General features: G+C 35.1%; 2 protein-coding genes across 19 annotated transcripts; one reads left to right on the plus strand and one right to left on the minus strand.

Annotated features, from left to right (window-relative positions):
- Positions 1–59: 59 nt before the first annotated feature.
- Positions 60–13,188, plus strand: LOC133033597 (pentatricopeptide repeat-containing protein At1g10910, chloroplastic). 3 transcript variants are annotated; one of them, XM_061108521.1, is made up of 13 exons: positions 60–194; positions 282–558; positions 1,114–1,198; positions 2,225–2,488; positions 2,967–3,269; positions 3,677–3,781; positions 3,913–4,012; positions 9,155–9,474; positions 10,055–10,231; positions 10,313–10,441; positions 10,822–11,140; positions 11,284–11,370; positions 11,537–13,188. In XM_061108521.1, the coding sequence occupies exons 2-11, from the start codon at positions 314–316 to the stop codon at positions 11,056–11,058; spliced, it is 1,965 nt and encodes a 654-aa protein (XP_060964504.1). In that variant the 5' UTR covers positions 60–194; positions 282–313; the 3' UTR covers positions 11,059–11,140; positions 11,284–11,370; positions 11,537–13,188. The 3 variants fall into 3 exon arrangements, with proteins under 3 accessions (XP_060964504.1, XP_060964506.1, XP_060964505.1); XM_061108523.1 differs by having other exon boundaries at positions 11,314–11,370; XM_061108522.1 differs by lacking the exon at positions 11,537–13,188 and having other exon boundaries at positions 11,314–11,375.
- LOC133033598 (CMP-sialic acid transporter 1) lies at positions 12,286–17,885 on the minus strand. 16 transcript variants are annotated; one of them, XM_061108526.1, is made up of 12 exons: positions 17,597–17,885; positions 17,300–17,453; positions 17,060–17,106; positions 16,772–16,831; positions 16,398–16,464; positions 15,420–15,503; positions 15,036–15,250; positions 14,835–14,913; positions 14,248–14,417; positions 13,767–13,953; positions 13,431–13,508; positions 12,286–13,295 (listed from the first exon to the last, which is right to left on the minus strand). In XM_061108526.1, the coding sequence occupies exons 4-12, from the start codon at positions 16,783–16,785 to the stop codon at positions 13,152–13,154; spliced, it is 1,038 nt and encodes a 345-aa protein (XP_060964509.1). In that variant the 5' UTR covers positions 16,786–16,831; positions 17,060–17,106; positions 17,300–17,453; positions 17,597–17,885; the 3' UTR covers positions 12,286–13,151. The 16 variants fall into 16 exon arrangements, with proteins under 16 accessions (XP_060964509.1, XP_060964507.1, XP_060964511.1 ...); XM_061108524.1 differs by having other exon boundaries at positions 16,947–17,106; XM_061108528.1 differs by having other exon boundaries at positions 16,924–17,106.
- Positions 17,886–20,002: the final 2,117 nt, after the last annotated feature.

Raw genomic sequence — 20,002 nt, forward strand, 5'->3', positions numbered from 1 at the left:
TATAGCTTTTTAAGCACTTTCAATTCTAAGCACTTTTTATTATTGATTTCCCATTATACCCTTCCATATATATACTACTTGTACTACTGCAGCAGAGCACTTAGCCACTTCTTCCATACCATCGTCTTTGCTCTAACTCTCTCCTCTCTCTGTCCAACCATTGCAGCTATTTACACCAGTCGGAGGATTTGAAGGTATTTCATTTTAGATTTACACTCAATTTCGTGGTACTTCATTACGATTTTATTTTATTTTTTTTTTAAATTAATTTTACGCAACAGCTGAGCAGACAGAGTGAAGCACATTTCCAAAAATGGAGGTATCAATACTTGGTTGTCCATTACCATACTCAATTATACCAACGAATTCTTGTTTCATTTATGCTAAAGCTTCACCAACAACAACTTTTGTTAAAGGACCAAACAAAGAAAAACCCAACAATGCCCAACTCAAACTCAAACATAACAAGCTTCAGGTTCCTTCAAAATCTTACTCACCCAGAAAGTCTGCTATTCTAGAAATCCAACTTTCCTCTGATTTGGATTCTGCTCTTACAAGGTAATCCTCTTTCATATCTGGGAATTGTTACTTCTTTGTTCTGAAATTCTGCCTGAACCATGAATGATGATTCTATACTTTTATATTGTATGGACCATGAAATAATTTAAACTTGAAACGTGGGCATTAAATTTTTTTAATCTTTTTCTGTATCAAATCAGAAGAAAGTTCAGAAGGGGTCACTTTTTTAGTGGAACATGATACAAGAAAACATCAAAATTTGAATGAGAGTTGTCTCTCTTAAAAATTTAGCTCATTGATTATATGGTCTTTCTTGTATTAAGTGAATGTTCAGTAATCTATTTAGCTAATACATGTGAAGAATTTTCAGTGTTGAATTTTGCCTTCAAGTATATATATAGCTTTTCTTCTTTTTTTGATAGAGGTATTTAAGAACTGTGTGTGTGTCAAAAAAAAAAAAAAAAAGAACTGTGTGATTCCTTTATTTTATATACATCACTGCTTGGTCTTAGTGAAATTCTGTTAAAGTGACAAGAAAGGAACAATTCTAACCTAACCAATAAGTTGCAACTTAAATGAGACCTTATTTTGCAGATATGGAGATGTTTTAAAGGTGCAGGACTTGAATGCAATATTACGACATTTTGGAATACGAAAGAGATGGAGCAAACTTTCCCAGGTGCCATATCTTGCAAATTATACTCCATTGTTAACTGATTTACTTAATCTGATGTAACATATGAAGCTGGCTTTGTATGCAATACTAAGTGTGTCACTTATATATGTTTGAAAATAGACAAAGGTCACATATATATCAAATATATATGTATATATAAATACATAATGGGGGGGAGGACAGTCTAAGACAAGTGGTTTCTTTCTCTTTTTCAAGAAAAAAGATTAATGGTGTCGCCCATATTTCCCATTTACCATCCCTCAAGTCCATTATAAAAAAAAAAAAAAAAACTTGCCTCAAGTCATATGTTATTCCTGTGTGTGTCTTTGTCCTCATACATGCTAGTGAACATGAATGCAATTTTTTTTTAAAAAAAAATGAAATGAAATAAAATAAATGATTTAAGCGTGACACAAACTAGATTTTTGAGATTCTTAGTTTGCCAATTTCATGGTCTGCTTTTCCTTATTTTAGTGGAGAACTAGAAAATATGTTTGTTACTCTTTTATTGTACATTCGTTAGATGATAATTTTATATGAGAGTTTATGTACCTAATCTAGTTTACTTGAGCATTGTTGACCGAGATTTTCGATAATTAATTAAATATATGATTAGCGATAATGAAATGTGTTTAAGAATGGGGTTTTTTAAAGTGGTTAGATGATAATTTTATATGAGTGTTTATGTACCTATATGTGTATTAGTTCTCCTACTCTGCCATAAGTGACGCTCCCTAATAAATTTGGGAGGTGGTTAGTCTTAGACATATGACCTTCGTATCTTTTTCAGAATAATAATAATAATAATTTAATTTGGCATAATATCTTTTTTTATACACATTTCTTTCTGCATATAAGTATATAAATAGTGTGTGTTTGTAATTTTTTCTTTTAGCTACCTCATAATTCTCATTTTTTGAATAGAAGATGGTGTAATTGCTATTGTTGATTTAATTTCATTAATTCTTGAATAATAACTGCGGTTATTTTCGTATAATTTTTTGTATGATTCGTTTGCTGTTATTGCAGTGCTTCGATTGGATGCAACAAAATAAGAAGATTTGTCCTTCATCATATAGCAACTATATAAAGTTCACAGGAGGGAATCACAATCCTGTGGGTGCATTAGATGTTTATAATAGCATTCAAGATGAATCAACCAAAAAGAATATCGTCATCTGCAATTCTGTTCTCGGGAGTCTGGTCAGGAATGGCAAGTTTGATCACAGCATTAAGTTCTTTTGTCAGATGAAGCAGGACGGTTTAACACCAGATGTTGTTACATATAGTACGGTATGCCTTTTACTCATGTCTATAATTTGTTTCTTTTGTTTTCATGTTCAGAATCCAGGAATTTGCTATTCAGTGTGTTTATCCATGTAAGATGAATGAATTTTATCTTCAACATTGGTAATGAATTAACTGATGTCGTCTGGTACATTTCATCCTTTTATGGTTTTATGAGGCAGGAAAAAAAAAATCAAGAATTATTAAATGGAGTGAGAAATTTGTTTTGATAACTTCATATTGAGTTGTTCTTGTCATAATAACCCACTGATTTGATTTGATTTGAGCACTCTCAAAAATATTATTGTCATTGTTTTAACAATTCAATTTATTATTAGGCTTTTCTTATTTTCTAAAACAATTTCTTAGCTATCTGATATTAATGCCATTGTCTTATCAGATATATGTCGATAAGTAAAATACTTGGCATAGTAATTGCAGTTTTCTTGAATTATGCGTTCTAACAATTGTTGGTCTTCTTTAGTTACTTTCAGGATGTATCAAAGCTAAACAAGGCTATTCTATAGCAATGGAACTTGTTCAGGAGTTGCAGCAAAATGGTGTGCAGATGGACAATGTTATTTATGGGACTCTACTGGCCATTTGTGCTTCACATAATAAATTGAGTGAAGCAGAAAGGTATTTTAACCAAATGAAAGAAGAAGGCCACTCGCCAAACGTTTTCCATTATAGCTCTTTGCTCAATGCATACTCTATGTGCGGAGACTATAAAAAGGCTGACATTTTGATTCAAGATATGGAGTCGACAGGGTTACCTCCAAACAAGGTTTTGCTTGCAATAATGTTTTTTTTTTTAATTTAAATATATATATATATTTATTTCCATGATTTCTTTTAGTTTCTGTCTATTTCTCTGTAAACTTTCAATAAGTGTCTTATTTAACTTTGCATACATATTCGAGCATATTTGAAGTATGAGCCCGAAGGAATTTATTTACTATAAGTGCACATTGCAGTCTAAATAAGAATGGGAAATAATTTCAAAAGGAAATGAAGGAAACATATTTTTTACATATTTGATTAATGTAAGTATATTTGTACTTAGTTGTTCTTTCGGGCTAGCTTGCTTTCATAATCTTTTCTAAATTGCTTTTCATTTGCTTCATAGATTGATATTTACTTTTTCATAGTTGAAAGACACTGTTTCTTCATTTCTGTACTCTATTCTTTCAGGTGATATTAACAACTTTACTCAAGGTATATGTCAGAGGAGGTTTGTTTGAAAAGTCCAGAGAACTGCTAGCTGAACTGCAAGCTAAGGGTTTCGCCAAAGATGAGGTAATTTTACTAAAAATCTTTTTTCGTTTCCTTTTGATCCCATGTTGGGAATGCCACACATTTTATTAGCTCCAGTTTTTTTTTTCTTTTTCTTATTGGATTGTATGCTCATATCATTAATCTTTTTTCAGATGCCATACTGTTTATTGATGAATGCACTTGCTAAGACTGGACAGATCAATGAAGCTAAATCAGTTTTTGATGAAATGCTTGAGAAATGCGTTAGCTCAGGTATGCATAGGATACAGTTGTTAAGTAGGCTTCTTTAGACATCAAACAGTATGTGCCTTTCAACAGTTGCAAAGTTATTGTTAGATATTAGATGTATATTAGCTGTAAGAAAGTTAGATATTTAGTAGATATTTAGTAGATATTTAGTCTCCTAACTCTGTATATAAATATGTATTATTCTATGAAATCTACACACAATTCGAATCACCATTTTCTACATGGTATCAGAGCCATTGTGATTCAAAATTCGAAATTCGAAATTAGGGTTCAAAAAAAAAAAAAAAAATAAAAAAAATTAGGGTTTGAGTTTAGGGTTGTTTTTCGAAAATCCTATTTGGAGTGAAGATTTTTTCTCACCGCCCACATAAGAGGACTGCCCAGCCTCCGATCTACGAACCACCGAAGTCCGGTCGCCGGATTCCTCGCGCGTGGGGCTCACGCGCCGCCTGAAGCTTCTGCGCGTGGAGGCGCGTGTGACGGCGCCTTCGACGGCGTTCTGTTGCCGATTCTTCACTGGGTTCTTCTAAGCCCACTCGCATCTGTTCTAGGTTGTAATTCGATATTTGTTTGTCTTCTTCGTGTTTGGGTGTTCATTCTTTGGTGTTCTTTTGTTCTTTTTCTCTGTCCTTTGTGTTTGCTTTTGAGATTATGGCAGAGATGAGATCAGATTCAAAATCAGTTGTTGTTTCTGATGTTGTTCCCGTGATGTCTAAAATCACGGATCATAAGTTGATTGGTTCGAATTATTTGGAATGGAGTAAGACGATTCGACTGTATTTGAGGAGTATTGACAAAGATGATCACTTGACTGACGATCCTCCTGAAGAAACAAACGATTCAAGGAAAATATGGCTCCGTGAGGATGCTCGCTTGTTCCTTCAAATTCGAAATTCTATCGATAATGAGGTAATTAGTTTGATTAATCATTGTGAATTGGTTAAAGAACTAATGGGTTATTTGGAGTTTTTGTATTCTGGCAAAGACAACATATCTCGCATATATGATGTTTGCAAAGCTTTTTATCGCGCGGAGAAACAAGATAAGTCTCTTATGAATTATTTTATGGCTTTCAAGAAAACATATGAAGAACTTAATGTGCTATTACCGTTTAGTCCTGATGTAAAAGTTCAACAGCGCCAACGAGAACAGATGGCTATTATGAGTTTTCTTGCAGGACTCTCATCTGAATTTGACTCTGCAAAGTCACAAGTTCTCTCTGGTTCTGATGTCTCCTCTTTACAAGATGTGTTTACTCGTGTTCTTCGCACAGAGACTACCTCTTCAACTCCTCTGAATAGCGCCTTGGTGAGTCGTAATAACCCCGCACCTAAAGAAACTCTACTCCAAGTGGATTTAAAGGAGGTAATTCACAAGGACCTGATAACCGCACACCAAATTCTGGGAGCATCATGTGCAATTATTGTAAGAAACCAGGCCACACCAAGTTCGAGTGTAGGAAGTTACAATTTAAGAATCGACAACAACACTCTGCCAATATTGCAAGCACTAGTGATGCATCTGACAAATCGATCCTTATTTCTGCTGATGAATTTGCCAAGTTCTCAAGGTATCAGGAAACACTTAAGTCTTCATCTTCTTCTCATCGCGATTGCCGATTCGTGTAACTCTAATGCATGCCTTCTTTCCAAATCCTCAAAATGGGTCATTGATTCCGGTGCCACGGATCATATGACAGTAATTCCCGTCTCTTTTCCACTTTTCGCCTCACAGTCCACTTCGTTGTCACCTTAGCCGATGGGTCAACGACTTCGTTCTTGGATCCGGCACTATTGTTCCTACACCTATGCTATCTTTGTCATCGGCCTTACATTTACCTGATTTGTCCTTTAATTTGCTTTCTGTTAGTCAACTCACTCGTAATCTAAATTGTTGCATCTCATTCTTTCCTGATCATTGTTTGTTTCAGGATCTTGTGACGAAGAAGATTATTGGTAAAGGACATGAATCTGGTGGCTTGTATGTTCTTGACCCACTTCCGCCAACCTCTATTGCTTGTTCGAGTGTTGCTTCCGCTTTTGAGGCTCATTGTCGTTTAGGTCATCCATCCCTTCCTTTGCTCAAGAAACTGTGTCCCCAATATAGTAGTTTATCTTCGTTAGATTGTGAGTCATGTCGGTTGCCAAACATCATCGTGTTAGTTTGAGTCCACGTGTCAATAAACGTGCTAGTGTGCCTTTTGAGTTAGTTCATTCTGATGTTTGGGGTCCTTCTCCTATTTGTCTCAACCCTGGATTCAGGTATTTTGTTACTTTTGTGGATGATTATTCTCGTGTAACTTGGTATATTTAATTAAAAATCGTTCTGAGTTGTTTTCTATATTCGTGCTTTTTGTCTTTGAGATTCAAACTCAATTTAATGTATCTATTCGTACTTTGAGAAGTGATAATGCCAAAGAGTACATGTCTGCTCAATTTCAATCTTATATGACCTCTAATGGCATGCTTCATGAAACTTCTTGTGTTGATACGGCACCTCAGAATGGTGTTGCAGAACGTAAAAACAGACATCTTCTTGAAACTGCACGTGCTCTCTTGTTTCAAATGAAAGTCCCTAAACCTTTTTGGGCCGATGCAGTTTCCACGGCATGCTTTCTTATTAATCGCATGCCCTCCTCTGTTCTTAATGGTGAAATTCCATTTAAAATTCTTTTTCCTAATAAGTCATTATTCCCAGTTGCTCCGCGAGTGTTTGGTAGTGTTTGTTTTGCTCGAGATGTCCGTCCATCTGTCACCAAATTAGACCCTAAGGCACTAAAGTGTGTCTTTCTTGGTTATTCTCGTCTTCAGAAAGGGTATAGGTGTTATTGTCCTGATCTCAACAAATATCTTGTTTCTATTGATGTTACTTTTGTAGAAAATACTCCTTATTTTTCATCTTCCACTACTTCTACTAGTCAGGGGGAGGATGATGATTTGTTGGTTTATTCTGTCACATCCTATGCGCCTGCTACATGTTCTGGCGGGTCTCTTGTTCCTTCACCTGCCTCGGTCGTCACCCCCACAATGTCTACACCTCCACCACCTCCACCACCTCTACCACCTCCACCACTCCCTCGGCCTCCTATAGTGTACACCAGGCGCCCCCCTCCTCCACCTCCTGTTTCATGTCCTGCACCTACATCTTCGTCATCAGATCCGGAAATCTCAGATGATCTTCCCATTGCACTACGTAAAGGTAAACGCCAATGTACTTTTCCCATTACTTCTTTTGTGTCTTATAATCATCTCTCCTCTTCTTCTTGTTCTTTTATTGCTTCTCTTGATTCTATCACTATTCCTAAAACTGTTCGAGAAGCGATGTCTCATCCTGGTTGGCTTGCTGCAATGATAGAAGAGATGAATGCTTTGGTTGCGAATGGTACTTGGGTCTTGGTTGATTTACCTTCCGGAAAACAGGCCATCGGGTGTAAATGGGTGTTCACGGTTAAATTCAATCCAGACGGCACAGTTGCTCGCTTAAAGGCCCGTCTTGTTGCCAAGGGTTATGCTCAAACCTATGGAGTGGACTATTGTGATACTTTTTCTCCTGTTGCTAAACTCACATCTGTTCGACTGTTCATTTCCATGGCAGCTACTCATCATTGGCCTTTGCATCAGCTTGATATTAAAAATGCTTTTCTTCATGGAGATCTTGAGGAAGAAGTATATATGGAGCAACCTCCTGGGTTTGTTGCTCAGGGGGAGTTAGGGCGAGTTTGTCATCTTCGCAAATCTTTATATGGATTGAAACAAAGCCCTCGTGCTTGGTTTGGTAAATTTAGTCAGGCTGTTGAGAAGTTTGGTTTGTTGAAAAGTAAGTCAGATCATTCTGTGTTTTATAAAAGATCAACTGTTGGTATCATTTTGTTAGTGGTGTATGTTGATGACATCGTTATTACTGGAAGTGATACTGAAGGCATCTCATCCCTTAAGTCTTTCATTCACACCCAGTTTAACACGAAAGATTTAGGGGAGCTCAAGTATTTCTTGGGGATTGAAGTTACTCGGAGTAAACAGGGTATTTTTCTGTCCCAAAGAAAGTATGTACTTGATTTGCTAACTGAGACAGGGAAATTGGGATCAAAACCCTGCAATGCTCCAATGAATCCAGCTGTGCATCTTACACGTGATGGGAAACCATTTGAAGATCCTGAGAAATATCGCAGGTTAGTTGGAAAGTTGAATTATTTAACTGTGACTCGTCCAGATATTGCATTCCCGGTTAGTGTTATCAGTCAGTTCATGTCTTCTCCAACAATTCATCATTGGGCAGCATTAGAACAAATTTTATGTTATTTAAAAGGAGCACCAGGACGAGGTATAGTTTACAAGGATCATGGACATACCCAGATTGAGTGTTTTTCTCGATGCAGTATCAAGGGCTGCAAGGTAGATAGACGATCCACTTCAGGATATTGTGTATTTGTTGGGGGCAATTTGGTCTCTTGGAAGAGTAAGAAACAAAATGTTGTATCTAGATCCAGTGCTGAATCAGAATATAGAGCTATGGCCCAGTCTGTGTGTGAGGTAATATGGATTTATCAGCTTTTGACTGAATTCGGGTTTAAGACTTCTATTCCAGCAAAATTATGGTGTGATAATCAAGCTGCTCTTCATATTGCCTCGAATCCCGTATTCCACGAGCGAACTAAGCACATTGAGATTGATTGTCATTTTGTTCGTGAGAAAATTCAACAAGGTCTGATCTCCACAGGATATGTGAAGACCGGAGAACAACTAGGAGATATTTTTACAAAGGCTTTGAATGGGGTGCGGGTTGATTATCTTTGTAACAAGCTGGGCATGATTAACATCTATGCTCCAGCTTGAGGGGGAGTGTTAGATATTAGATGTATATTAGCTGTAAGAAAGTTAGATATTTAGTAGATATTTAGTAGATATTTAGTCTCCTAACTCTGTATATAAATATGTATTATTCTATGAAATCTACACACAATTCGAATCACTATTTTCTACATAAAGAAGTCCGCGTGTTGCAAATTTACTCTCAATTTTGAGAGATAGCTTACTCAACATGAGCATTGATGGGCATAGCTGCCATTTCGCTTGCTTTCGCATAGTTCATCTAGTGTAACTATACAGACCATTTTTGTGCTGAAAATCATGTGTTTTTCTCCGGCAGATGGTTATTCCTACAGTATCATGATTTCAGCATTCTGCAGAGGTGGGCTATTGGAAGAAGCAAAGCAGTTGGCCAAGGATTTCGAAGCAAGATATGACACATACGACTTGGTGATGTTGAACACTATGCTCTGTGCTTACTGCAGATCAGGGGAAATGGAGAGTGTAATGGAAATGTTGAAGAAAATGGATGAATTAGCTATCAGTCCTGATTATACTACCTTTCATATCCTAATAAAATATTTCTGTAAGGAGAAGTTGTATTTACTTGCTTACCGAATGACAGTGGACATGCACAACAAAGGCCATCAATTAGATGAGGTATGTGTTCTTACCAATCACCTTCCTATTGAGTAAAAAAAAAATTAAACTGTTATATATTTTTCAATAAATAAATTTTGTAGAAGTAGGAGAAATAATAGAAAAAATGGCAAAATCCATGGAAAATGTACACGAATGAAGAATATTTTGGAAGATAACACATAATGAGAAGGATTCTGATATGACTGAAGTCAATTAAAAACGAGATGAGCTTATGAAGAGTGATAATATCTTCTACACGCAAATTCCCAAATAATCTTTCAGACAAGGTTTAGAAATTCACCCACAAAATGTTTTTTAAGGGAAAAAAATACTTGTGGTGCCTTTGTTGCCTGACAACTTTTAGGACAGAAATATGCGGGAAATAATGAGTTATGAGTTGGGGGGATAAAATGTGATGAGATATTATAGAAATTAAGTAGCTGATGAATGTTTAGTATTTGGTTTACAAATATAGTGAGTTTCAAGTAAAAGCAAGTCTGAAAGATTCCGATATGAATGTTCTTTTGTTTATTAAGCTAATTTTTGAAGGGTAACTATTCCAATAGTTTTTAGTTCTTTTCTTTTTTGGGCTGTGTAGGAACTTTGTTCTACCTTAATATTTCATCTCGGTAAGATGAAGGCGCACGCAGATGCTTTTTCTGTCTACAATATGTTGAGATATGGCAAAACCACAATGTGCAAGGCTCTTCATGAAAAGATTCTCCATGTTTTAATTGCTGGCCGGCTTTTGAAAGATGCATATGTTGTAGTAAAGGTTTGCTATTCCAAGTTTCCTAGTTCCTATTCTATGTAATTAGTTTAGTTGAGGATTTTTGTAAAATATTTTCATGATCAGGACAATGGAGAGTTGATTTCACCACCTGCTATGAAAAAGTTTGCAACTATATTTATGAAGTCAGGAAACATCGATTCAATAAATGATGTCTTGAAAGTGATCCATGGTTTCGGCTGCAAGATTGATGAGGTAATGTATCCTTGATTCTAAGGAGTAAATGCATACAAATAAACTTAACCCCAAGTTTTGCTAATTGGATAAATGTTATGTTTGGTGTGATTTATCAAAAATAGAAAAATGCGTACAAATAAACGAGGAAAATATCCTCCCACAAAACTAGGCAAGTCAACATAGATTTTGTGTAACAAATCTCTCTAAAACAAATCAGTTAAACACATCCTATACTAATTTCTAAATGTTTTGTCTTTCATTTCCAGAGATTTTTTTTTCATAATAGAAATAGTTAAACTGTCTCCTCTTATTGTGAGATTTCTGTGGATGAAACGAAAATAAGCTTTTATTTTTGAATTTCAAGTCTGATTGGCCATTAACCTTGCTTTGTTCCACAGGAAATATTTCGAATGGCCATATCACGTTATATTATGAAGCCTGAAAAGAAGGATTTACTTATTCAACTTCTGCAATGGATGTCCCCACATGGTTATGCTGTTGATTCATGTACAAGAAACCTAATCCTGAAGAACTCTCACTTATTTGGTCGCCAACTTATTGCTGAAATACTGTCCAAGCAGCATACGATCTCAAAAGCACCAAAATCTGATAAAAAACGATGGATTGCTCGTTGAACAGTTCGTTGCAGATCAAACACTCTAGTAGAGAGCTTTCCAGTTGGCTGATGCAATAGATTGTTCTCTAAAATTTGCACTGGTAAGTGTATCAAACCTATGTTTTTTTATTTGACTATAATTTATTGAAAAACTTTTGAATACAAATTGATCTGGTAGCTCATTGAGTACTCTTCTTTTATTTGATTTTTTTTTACACTGTTCTTTGCTTCTCCATGACACAAGGTTTCCCCATGCATGAACAATATCTTGAAGTTGGCCTGCTGATGTCACCTACCCAAATCGTATAACTTCATTGCTATCATTCTTCTTGTACGGTAAAGATGATTGTTTTTTTAGAGAATATTTTTTTTTATTAAAAATTAAATACGCTCATTGTATGTTAAGGAAAAGATGTTAAAATTTATTTTATATATTGTTACTGATAAGTTTAGCTTTTACTAGTATAGATAAATATTTTTATGTTGTATGTTTGCAGAAAAGAAAGTATGACGCTGATGAAGATTTTATCAACAACATCAGTAAGTAGTAGAGATTGTGAAGGCGAGTTTATGTTTACCTATAGAGAAGAGAGGAATTTGGATGGAGTCTTGGGTAAAAGTTGAGAAATATGTACCAAAAATTAATAAAAAAAACATTTGAAGAAGAATAGTGTACTCTACATTTTTTTTTTTTTGAAAGATAGAAAGTTCATTCAACACCAAAGAAAACATGGGGCAACAGGGGGTGCACCCTCCCCTTGAAAGTGTTTAGCATCTTGGCTAAACCATCGACATAGATGTTAACATTCCTACTGATGTAAACGACAACTGGAAAAAGACTTAAACAACTCTAAAATCCAAAGGGACACACCCTTGAACCTCCAATCAGGAGGCAAAGCCATTAAAATTGCCTGAGTTTCAGCCTCCATAGCCGAGAGCGATTCTTTCTTAAACGACTTTACTTCCCACTTAGCATTGATTCTGTTGATCAAAAGAACGGCCAGACCAGCCATATTACTGTCCCATGAAGTATCAGTGATCATGTAAACCCCAGGAAATACCAAATTAGAAGGCAGAGTATCCTTCCAATTAAACTGCACTAAATTGCGAGTATCCTAGTGAGTGAGGGAAGATTCATTGTGCTTTTTCTGCACTCTACATTTAGAGATGCAAAATTGCTTCTATAAACTAGATCTTCATTTTACATGAGTTTTATAGGGTTGATTCCTTAAAATTTGAAGAATCCTTTAAAATAAAGCACTTATTAAGACACTTTGTCCAAGCTCAAACATACCACATATTGACAACAAGTGAAAAGCAGTTTTGCAACATATTAAGTGCAAAACCAGTACCAATTACAAAGTTTCTCGTTGTAATAAGAAGAGACATTGAGATAAAAAAAAAAAATCATTGCTTTCCATGTGCATTGTTAAATCAGATAAGCCTCAGTAGTTAGTTCCATTAGCAGTGTTCTTGACTGTTCTCGTATGAACCCCTCCAATGGTTGAAATGCCTCCATACTCATAAAATGAATATGGGACTGTGTCCAAGAAAGAATGCACCAAAACAAACACAGGGGGAAGGACCTGTTTGGTAATAACTACCTTCACAAGAAGCACCATACATGTCATCTTATCTTCAACTATTCTTCAAGACCAAAACTCACTCCTCATTCCAATACTCACTACTCATTCCAATAACCAATTCAATATAGAGAACGAAGGAGTGAGCATTGCAAAAATGGAGTGAGCATATTGGTCAATAGGAATAGTATATTACAAAGGAGTGAACAAATAATTTGGTATTAGTTCAACTTGTTGGAAGCTAGCCCTGGTATTTATATGATATATTAGCACATATCAAAGAAATATTCATCATATAATAAACAAAATAATGAAGATTAAAAAAAAATGGATTCATGGAAGCTCCAACAGTGCTGAATTCTTCTTTTTTCAATGTTCTGACACTGCCAATTCTAAAGAAGAAGCTTCTGATTCCAGGAGTGGGTGGGTATGTTTCTTGAAGCATACACTGTAAATGCAGCCAGCTATCTTTAGCTGCAACTTCTTTTTGGGTCTACTTTAAAGTCAGATTCTTTAACTAGGAAAAGCATCACGATTCAATTCTTCGTTCAACTGAAACATCTTTCAAACCCTCGGGAGCAGCTTTAACCGTCACGGGTATGTCTACGAGCACATTTGAGGGTGCAAAATACATGTGCAGTGACATCATACAAATAACAATTCCCAAGAATAGCTGTAACATCATCAAAGAAAGAGATTTACAAAAATCATTAGTGATTTATTTTGTGTTCAGTACCTCATGAGGTAGAGAAAACATTCTAGCTGTTGTTTGATTTGAAGTGGATGGAGAGTAGAGATTATATTGTACCTGCAATGTGGGTTTGAAGTTGAAAAGGTAGACGGATAAAACCATTGTCAGCAGCATTGCCATTGATGTTGAATAGACCTGACATGAATTATATATAGGTAAAGGTTTGGATGACGAAGAACATGTTAATCACAACCAAGGTTTAGATCCAAATACATAGTGTAAAAAATAATCGTAAATCTGCATTCACAAATAATAATAATGCAAGAATTATTTGAAGTTTATTTGTGAAATTCTACTTGTCAAAATGTTGCTTTCCAAGAGTTTTATGAAATAGAAGCATATTTTACTGAAAAATCGCAAAAGCTAAAGGGAGCAAAGAAAAGAAACTTATACCTTAACAATGTTATCGGCGTATTTCATCAGCCAAGAAACCAACAAGCCCGTTGATCCAAGATTTAAGACCACCAACCAAGTTGTAATGGTGTATCCATTGAAGAGGCGCTGCCACCAAGGTCCATTCTCAAATCCACCCCTGAAATCATCCACGAGAAGCCGTGCCATGTTGAAAATTGCACCAAACCTGCAAAGGTTGAAATAACAAATATCACCAATTCAGTGGATACCCTTTAAAATCTAAGCTTTTTAGGAATATATCAATAAATAAATAGAAGAAAAAAGAATGATCCCTTCTCATTGTTACAATTAATTGCATGCAAATTGTGATTGCAGTGAACAGGAAAGAAACATTATTTTGAGACATTATGAAGATGGTGAGCGGCGAAAAGGCCAAAGATTGACCAAAAAAATCCTTAGTTCAAGTGATTATTACAATAGTATTACACTTCCTGAAGTGAAAAGAAAGATATATACTTACGTATACAATTGTACATTCTGCCAGTACAAGCTATCATTGTTCTTCTTCATCAAAAATTCTGTGTAAACACCAGCTAATGCTGAAAGACAAGCAGATAGGACACCCAACATATATCCTTGGATTGGTGCTGAGAATATAGAATCACATGAAGCTGCTCCACAACCTTTAACCTGCACCATTGTAGGGGAAGAATATAAAATGAATATTGATTCCTGAACCCTTATAGCTGCATGAAAATCAAATTGCATTACTAAGAAATAAACTCGTAATCATAAATGTGGTGCTCTATGGCGCTGCTGGCCCTGATAACACTGTCGGCCTCTGGTATAAACACTTCTCTAGGTTTATTGAGTAGTTCATAGTTACTAGAAGATTGCAGTCAAATAAATTTAACTGTATACATTGACTATTTTATCTAACAAAAGGAAAAACTCATTTAGTCACCCTATACTAGTGCTCTTCTATATGCAATATAACTACAATTAAAGTCATTCATCATGACTCATGGGCAACCCATGGCAGTCCAGTCCAGCCCAGAAACAAGGCAAACAGCCCCTGATTTAAAAAAGGATAGTTAAGTAAATCACCTGACTTGTGGTTGTTCCAACAGCTAATAGAATGATGGCCATCCACTGCAGATTAGAGAGCTTTCTCTTTAGGAATAGCCTAATGCATAAAATTCAAAACCAAAAAACACAATTAAAAACAATTATGCTGAAGTGGAAAAACTAACATAAATAAAGGCCGTCCAATTTTTTTATCGCCTTGAATGTTAATAAAACAAGCACCTGAACAAGATGCCAGTAGTGACAATCTTCAAATTTCCCATTATCTGATATGTCGATGTGTCAACATAAACCAGAGTAGCAAACTGCACATTATTGTGAATTAGATATATGACTGAAGGAATAGGATATAAGCGCACACTTTTCCAATCTGTAGTCATTCGTGTAGAAGGTGATGCTCGGCATTCTTTCCATAGTAGTAAACTAGAGACTAATAGCTGCAGTTTAAAGGACAAAATCATCACGAGAAATCAGTAAATTTGATTTCAGGCTGGAAAGAAAAAGATTAATATTACTAAATAGCTGGAAAACCAAAACTACTTTTTAGCCATGAATTAAGAGGAAAAGTGAAAATGATTTTTTTAATTGTTAAATTAAGAGAAGTACCTTGAACACTTCAGCAAGAAATGGAATAGTTGCATAGTCATATACATACTTGCCATGGCTTTGGGAAAGAGTAGTCAGTATTCCCTGAATTATTTATAGAAATAGAACATATATAAAGTGCTTAGAAATAGCAAATTTAAATGCTACAAAAATCGAAATAAAAAATGCTTGCTTCTAATAAAATAATGTCAATCTCACTTAAGCAACAAAATAGCCGCCAAAACCTCATCATGTATCCCCCATTTTTCAGTCCACTTTACCGAAACATGAGATAAGGAAACAAACTTATGTATTAATCTATAAAGTGCAAATGGCAGTTTGATGGTAAATTCTTGGTGTCATTCTGATCCAGTTGTTAAATTTAAATATAGCCACTACCACTACTTCCATAGTTTCATGTACAAATCTACAATAAATTCAGTTTAATTTTAACATGATGTTGCAATATGTGCTCCTTGATCTTCAAACTCTTGTAAAACATATAAAGCAGTATCAAATTCTCTTTTACAAAGTTACCCCGTTTTTCTATAATCTTTACAATGTCATTGCAACAAACCAGAAAAGCTTGTCATAACAGTACGACATATGTATATATTTTAAGAAACAATTAAACTAATTAGAATGAATATTTATGGATTATATGACATGGAAAACATAAGCATGAATTGCTAATAATTATAATAGAGCCTTTTTGTCAATCATAATCTGTCATTATTACATTGTTGAAAATACATGATCATGTGTATAAAAAGTGAACCAATGTGAATTGGGTTTGCATTAAACCACACATTTCCCCACGTATTTTAGAGATTAAATAGTCTCAAAAATCTTTAAATCAGAGTCAAGGAGCCAAAAATGGAAGAGATCAGTAAAATTGTAAACTCTTAACATGTACAAATGATAGATTTACGAAGGTGGGTTTTGAAGTTGGTGATAGAAAAATGTAAAAAGTCTTGTGAGGTAGAGGATTTCACTGACCTGAGAACTGGTAAGAACAGTGAGTAGCGCAGCTACATAGTACCACTGCATCGCCTTCGTCTTTATACTATTTTTTACAAGAAATGTTAATCTTGCTAATGATCCTGAAAGTTTTTAAGTACATAATTTAAGGAAGAAACTCTCATCCTCACAAAAGTTCTGAATAAATTACAAAATTAGAAATTGTACCCAAAATTAGCTTTCATATTCAGAACTAATAAAACTCATTAACATTGACAATAGTCTTAGCACACAAAATTTAGCGGTTTAACGGCAACATATACCAAAATATTTTCCTTTTAAAGTGCACATCAAAAGAAAGCTTTCTAACTAAAAAGTTGGGGGAAAAGGATATAGATTTAATCAAAAGATACCTGGCCTCGAACATCCACCAAGGTCACTCTTGTTAGCTCAATATGCTTGCTAGTTAAGCACTACATAGCCAAGAAAAACAAAAATCAGAACATAGTGAGAGCGAGATGACATGAAAGCAGAAAAGGAGAAGAAGAAGAAGAAGAAAAAAGACCACAATAAAGACTCCATCACTACCCCAAGAAGTCTTTGTGAGCTGGATTGCAAATTGTACAAACTCATAAAAAAAAATCAAGCTTTTGTTTTCAAACGATGCTTAAGCACTCAAAAGACAATTGTTAGGGCCATACAGAACCAGTGAAGCACGAGGTACAGATATGAAGAAGAACCCATTTTTCTGAACAAAAAAAGAGTGGAAAAAACGTTACTTTTTCCTAGTTTCAATCTAAGAGTGAGCAACAATTACATTTTTCATCCTTGTATTTACAAAAAATTAAATGGAAAATAAATGAAAAACCAAAAAATCAATGCTATTATATTCAAACATATCAAGCAAATTGTTGAAAAAAAAACAAAAGAAATAAACTAACCAATTGTTGAGGCTCTCCTTAACTACCCTGTTCTTGGGTCTTGGGTGGGAGCCGGCGGCGGTTGGGGCTGCAGCTGAGGGAGAGGGAAACGTCGAGAGAGAGAGAGAGAATTGGATACCAATCAAGCCGCTGAAATGATTAAGTTGATATTATTCTGAAAAGAGAATTGAAACAATCCAAAAATCTAGGTAAATCCCATCAATGCAAGAACACACACAATAAGAAATTGAACAAAATAGTAAGTAAGTAAGCAGCCATTGTAGAGCAAGAAACGAGAATAAGGATTTAAGAATATACATGGGCGAGAGTGTGAGGTACTGAGTCTGAGTAAGACCAAAGTTGTTGATTGTTGAATGAAAGAGAGAATCGGGAATTTAACAGTCATGAGGAGTGAGATCGGGAGAGACGAAGAGTGAGATCAAGAAGAAATGGAGTGAGCGAATCTACATACAAATCCAGGGGATTTCGTAGAACAATCATCGGGCGGGTAAGGGTTGAACCCGCATCTTCAACCAGCCAGAAAAAACGGTTAACGGAAAGGGTCGGATCGGAAGTCAGAGCCCGGAACAATCGGGTCAATACTCGGATCCCCTCCCAATTATAAGTTTTTTTTTTTTTTTTTGAGAAATTTCAATGTTATTATAAATGATAATCGTTTACGGGAAAATAAGACTTGAGATTTCACCCATCTAACAAACATCTTCATCCAACTCAAGACCATATTTAATTAAATCATGCGCTGCTTAGTTAACATGAGAAACAGTGACTCTTAAGAAAAATGATAAAAGACAACTAACATCCAAAATTAAATCATTAAGACTAGATAAATTCCTAGATGGAGAGTTAAAAGTTGTAGAGACTCTTAAAGCATCTGTGTCAATATGAGTAATTTGTAATGGTAATTGCAACACTATGAAAAAGTGCTTTAGCCTCCATTTCGTCTGAACGAAAATATCCTTATACTGACTTGGACACCTAAGGACCCCTCTCACTATTGCACAACTTGTTGGGAAACTTTTGTACCTAACTTTGTTAAGACCTAACATTACCTTTGTCGTGAATTCCCTCATTCAATTCATGGCTAATCCTCGCATCACACATCTACAAGTTGTGCACCATCTACTTCGCTACCTCAAAGGCAGCCCTGGACAAGGACTCCTCTATTCGAAGTCATCAACATTACACTTCTGCGGGTTCTCTGATTCGGACTGGGCATCATGCCCCATTACAAGGCAATCTACCACTGGTTTATGCATCATTCTAGGAGATTGTCTCATTTCTTGGCTCACGAAGAAGCAGCCTACCATCTCCAAAAGCTCAGCCGAAGCTGAATATTGTGCCTTGGCTGTAACCACTAGTGAAATTACATGGCTACAATATCTTCTACATGATTTTCACATACCACAACCACTTTGTATTTCTTTGTACTTAGCCAGTGTCATTGTATTCTTTTCTTCTTTTATCTAGTTAGTTAGTTTCTTGGAATTCTTTCCAAGAATAGGAAGGTTGTTAGAAACCATTGGTCCTTTCTTTCTTTTTTGGTTGTAACCGTCCTAAGCTGAACCATTACTATTTAAGGCTCTCTTTCTCTTCATTTTGTATGTACTGTATTTTCCATTCATTGATAATAAAACTCTTTCTCTCTTTTCTCAATAATTAGTTTATTGAATGTTGTTGAAAATTAGTGTATATTGCCTCACTAAATGCTTTTTGTATTCACTTCGTCCATCACCAACACCCCTAAAGTTTGCAATCGAAATCTTATCATTTCGGTATCTTATTGGTACTTTGTCGGAGCACGTTACCAGTTCTGCTACCGAGGGAGAGCTCAACAACAGAGCCACATTACAGAGACAAAGTAAAAAACTACCCAACAATGAAGAATGGAGAGGGTTGGAAGGAATATTAATCGTAATTTTTAATATTTATTTATTTTTATTTATGTTTTTAACGTTTAACGTTAGATAGTTAATAAAGAATATTCTATTAAATTAATATAGAAAATTAAAAAATTCCGCTAAGCTAAAAATTTCGTTACATAGTCACTCTTTATATGAAATAGATTAGTATAAAGATGAAACAAAAGATGAAACTCTTGTATAATTTAAAAAATAAAACACTTATAATTTAATTATGTGTGCAATTATCAATTTTTTATTAAATATATAGACATAGGTTGTGTATTTTGAGATATTCTAGCGTATATATTTTGAAGAAACCGACTTCCTTTGATGCGGTAGTATAGCACGTGGTAAGGCACGAAGGCTTACATATTATGGTATAACAAAGCATATCATTTGCCTTTATAGTCAAATTCATTGGTATGACATATTCAACAAACAAGATTGTCATTAGTTTCTGACAAATTAATTAGATATATATGTGAAACAAATTAACCTTCAACCTCTGTAAAAGATATATATAATTAGATTAAATAGAGAAAGTAGTGAAAGAAAGGGGTTTGAGTAGAAAGCAAGCAACACAAGAGAGAGCTTATAGAAAAAACCACACTTTTCATTTACTTATTTTGTTTTTTTTTTCCCAAATACGAAGCAAGCATATATGCCTCATTTGCATTAATATGTCTTAATTATTAATTTCCTTAAAAAAAAAAGAATGCATGATTGAGAAGGCGTTAATTGAACAACTTGTTATTATAAAATACACTCTCTACACTTGTCCTTTCTGTCTCTTTTATGTATT

The sequence above is a fragment of the Cannabis sativa genome, chromosome 1 (assembly GCF_029168945.1).
Source record: "Cannabis sativa cultivar Pink pepper isolate KNU-18-1 chromosome 1, ASM2916894v1, whole genome shotgun sequence".
Taxonomy (NCBI): domain Eukaryota; kingdom Viridiplantae; phylum Streptophyta; class Magnoliopsida; order Rosales; family Cannabaceae; genus Cannabis; species Cannabis sativa.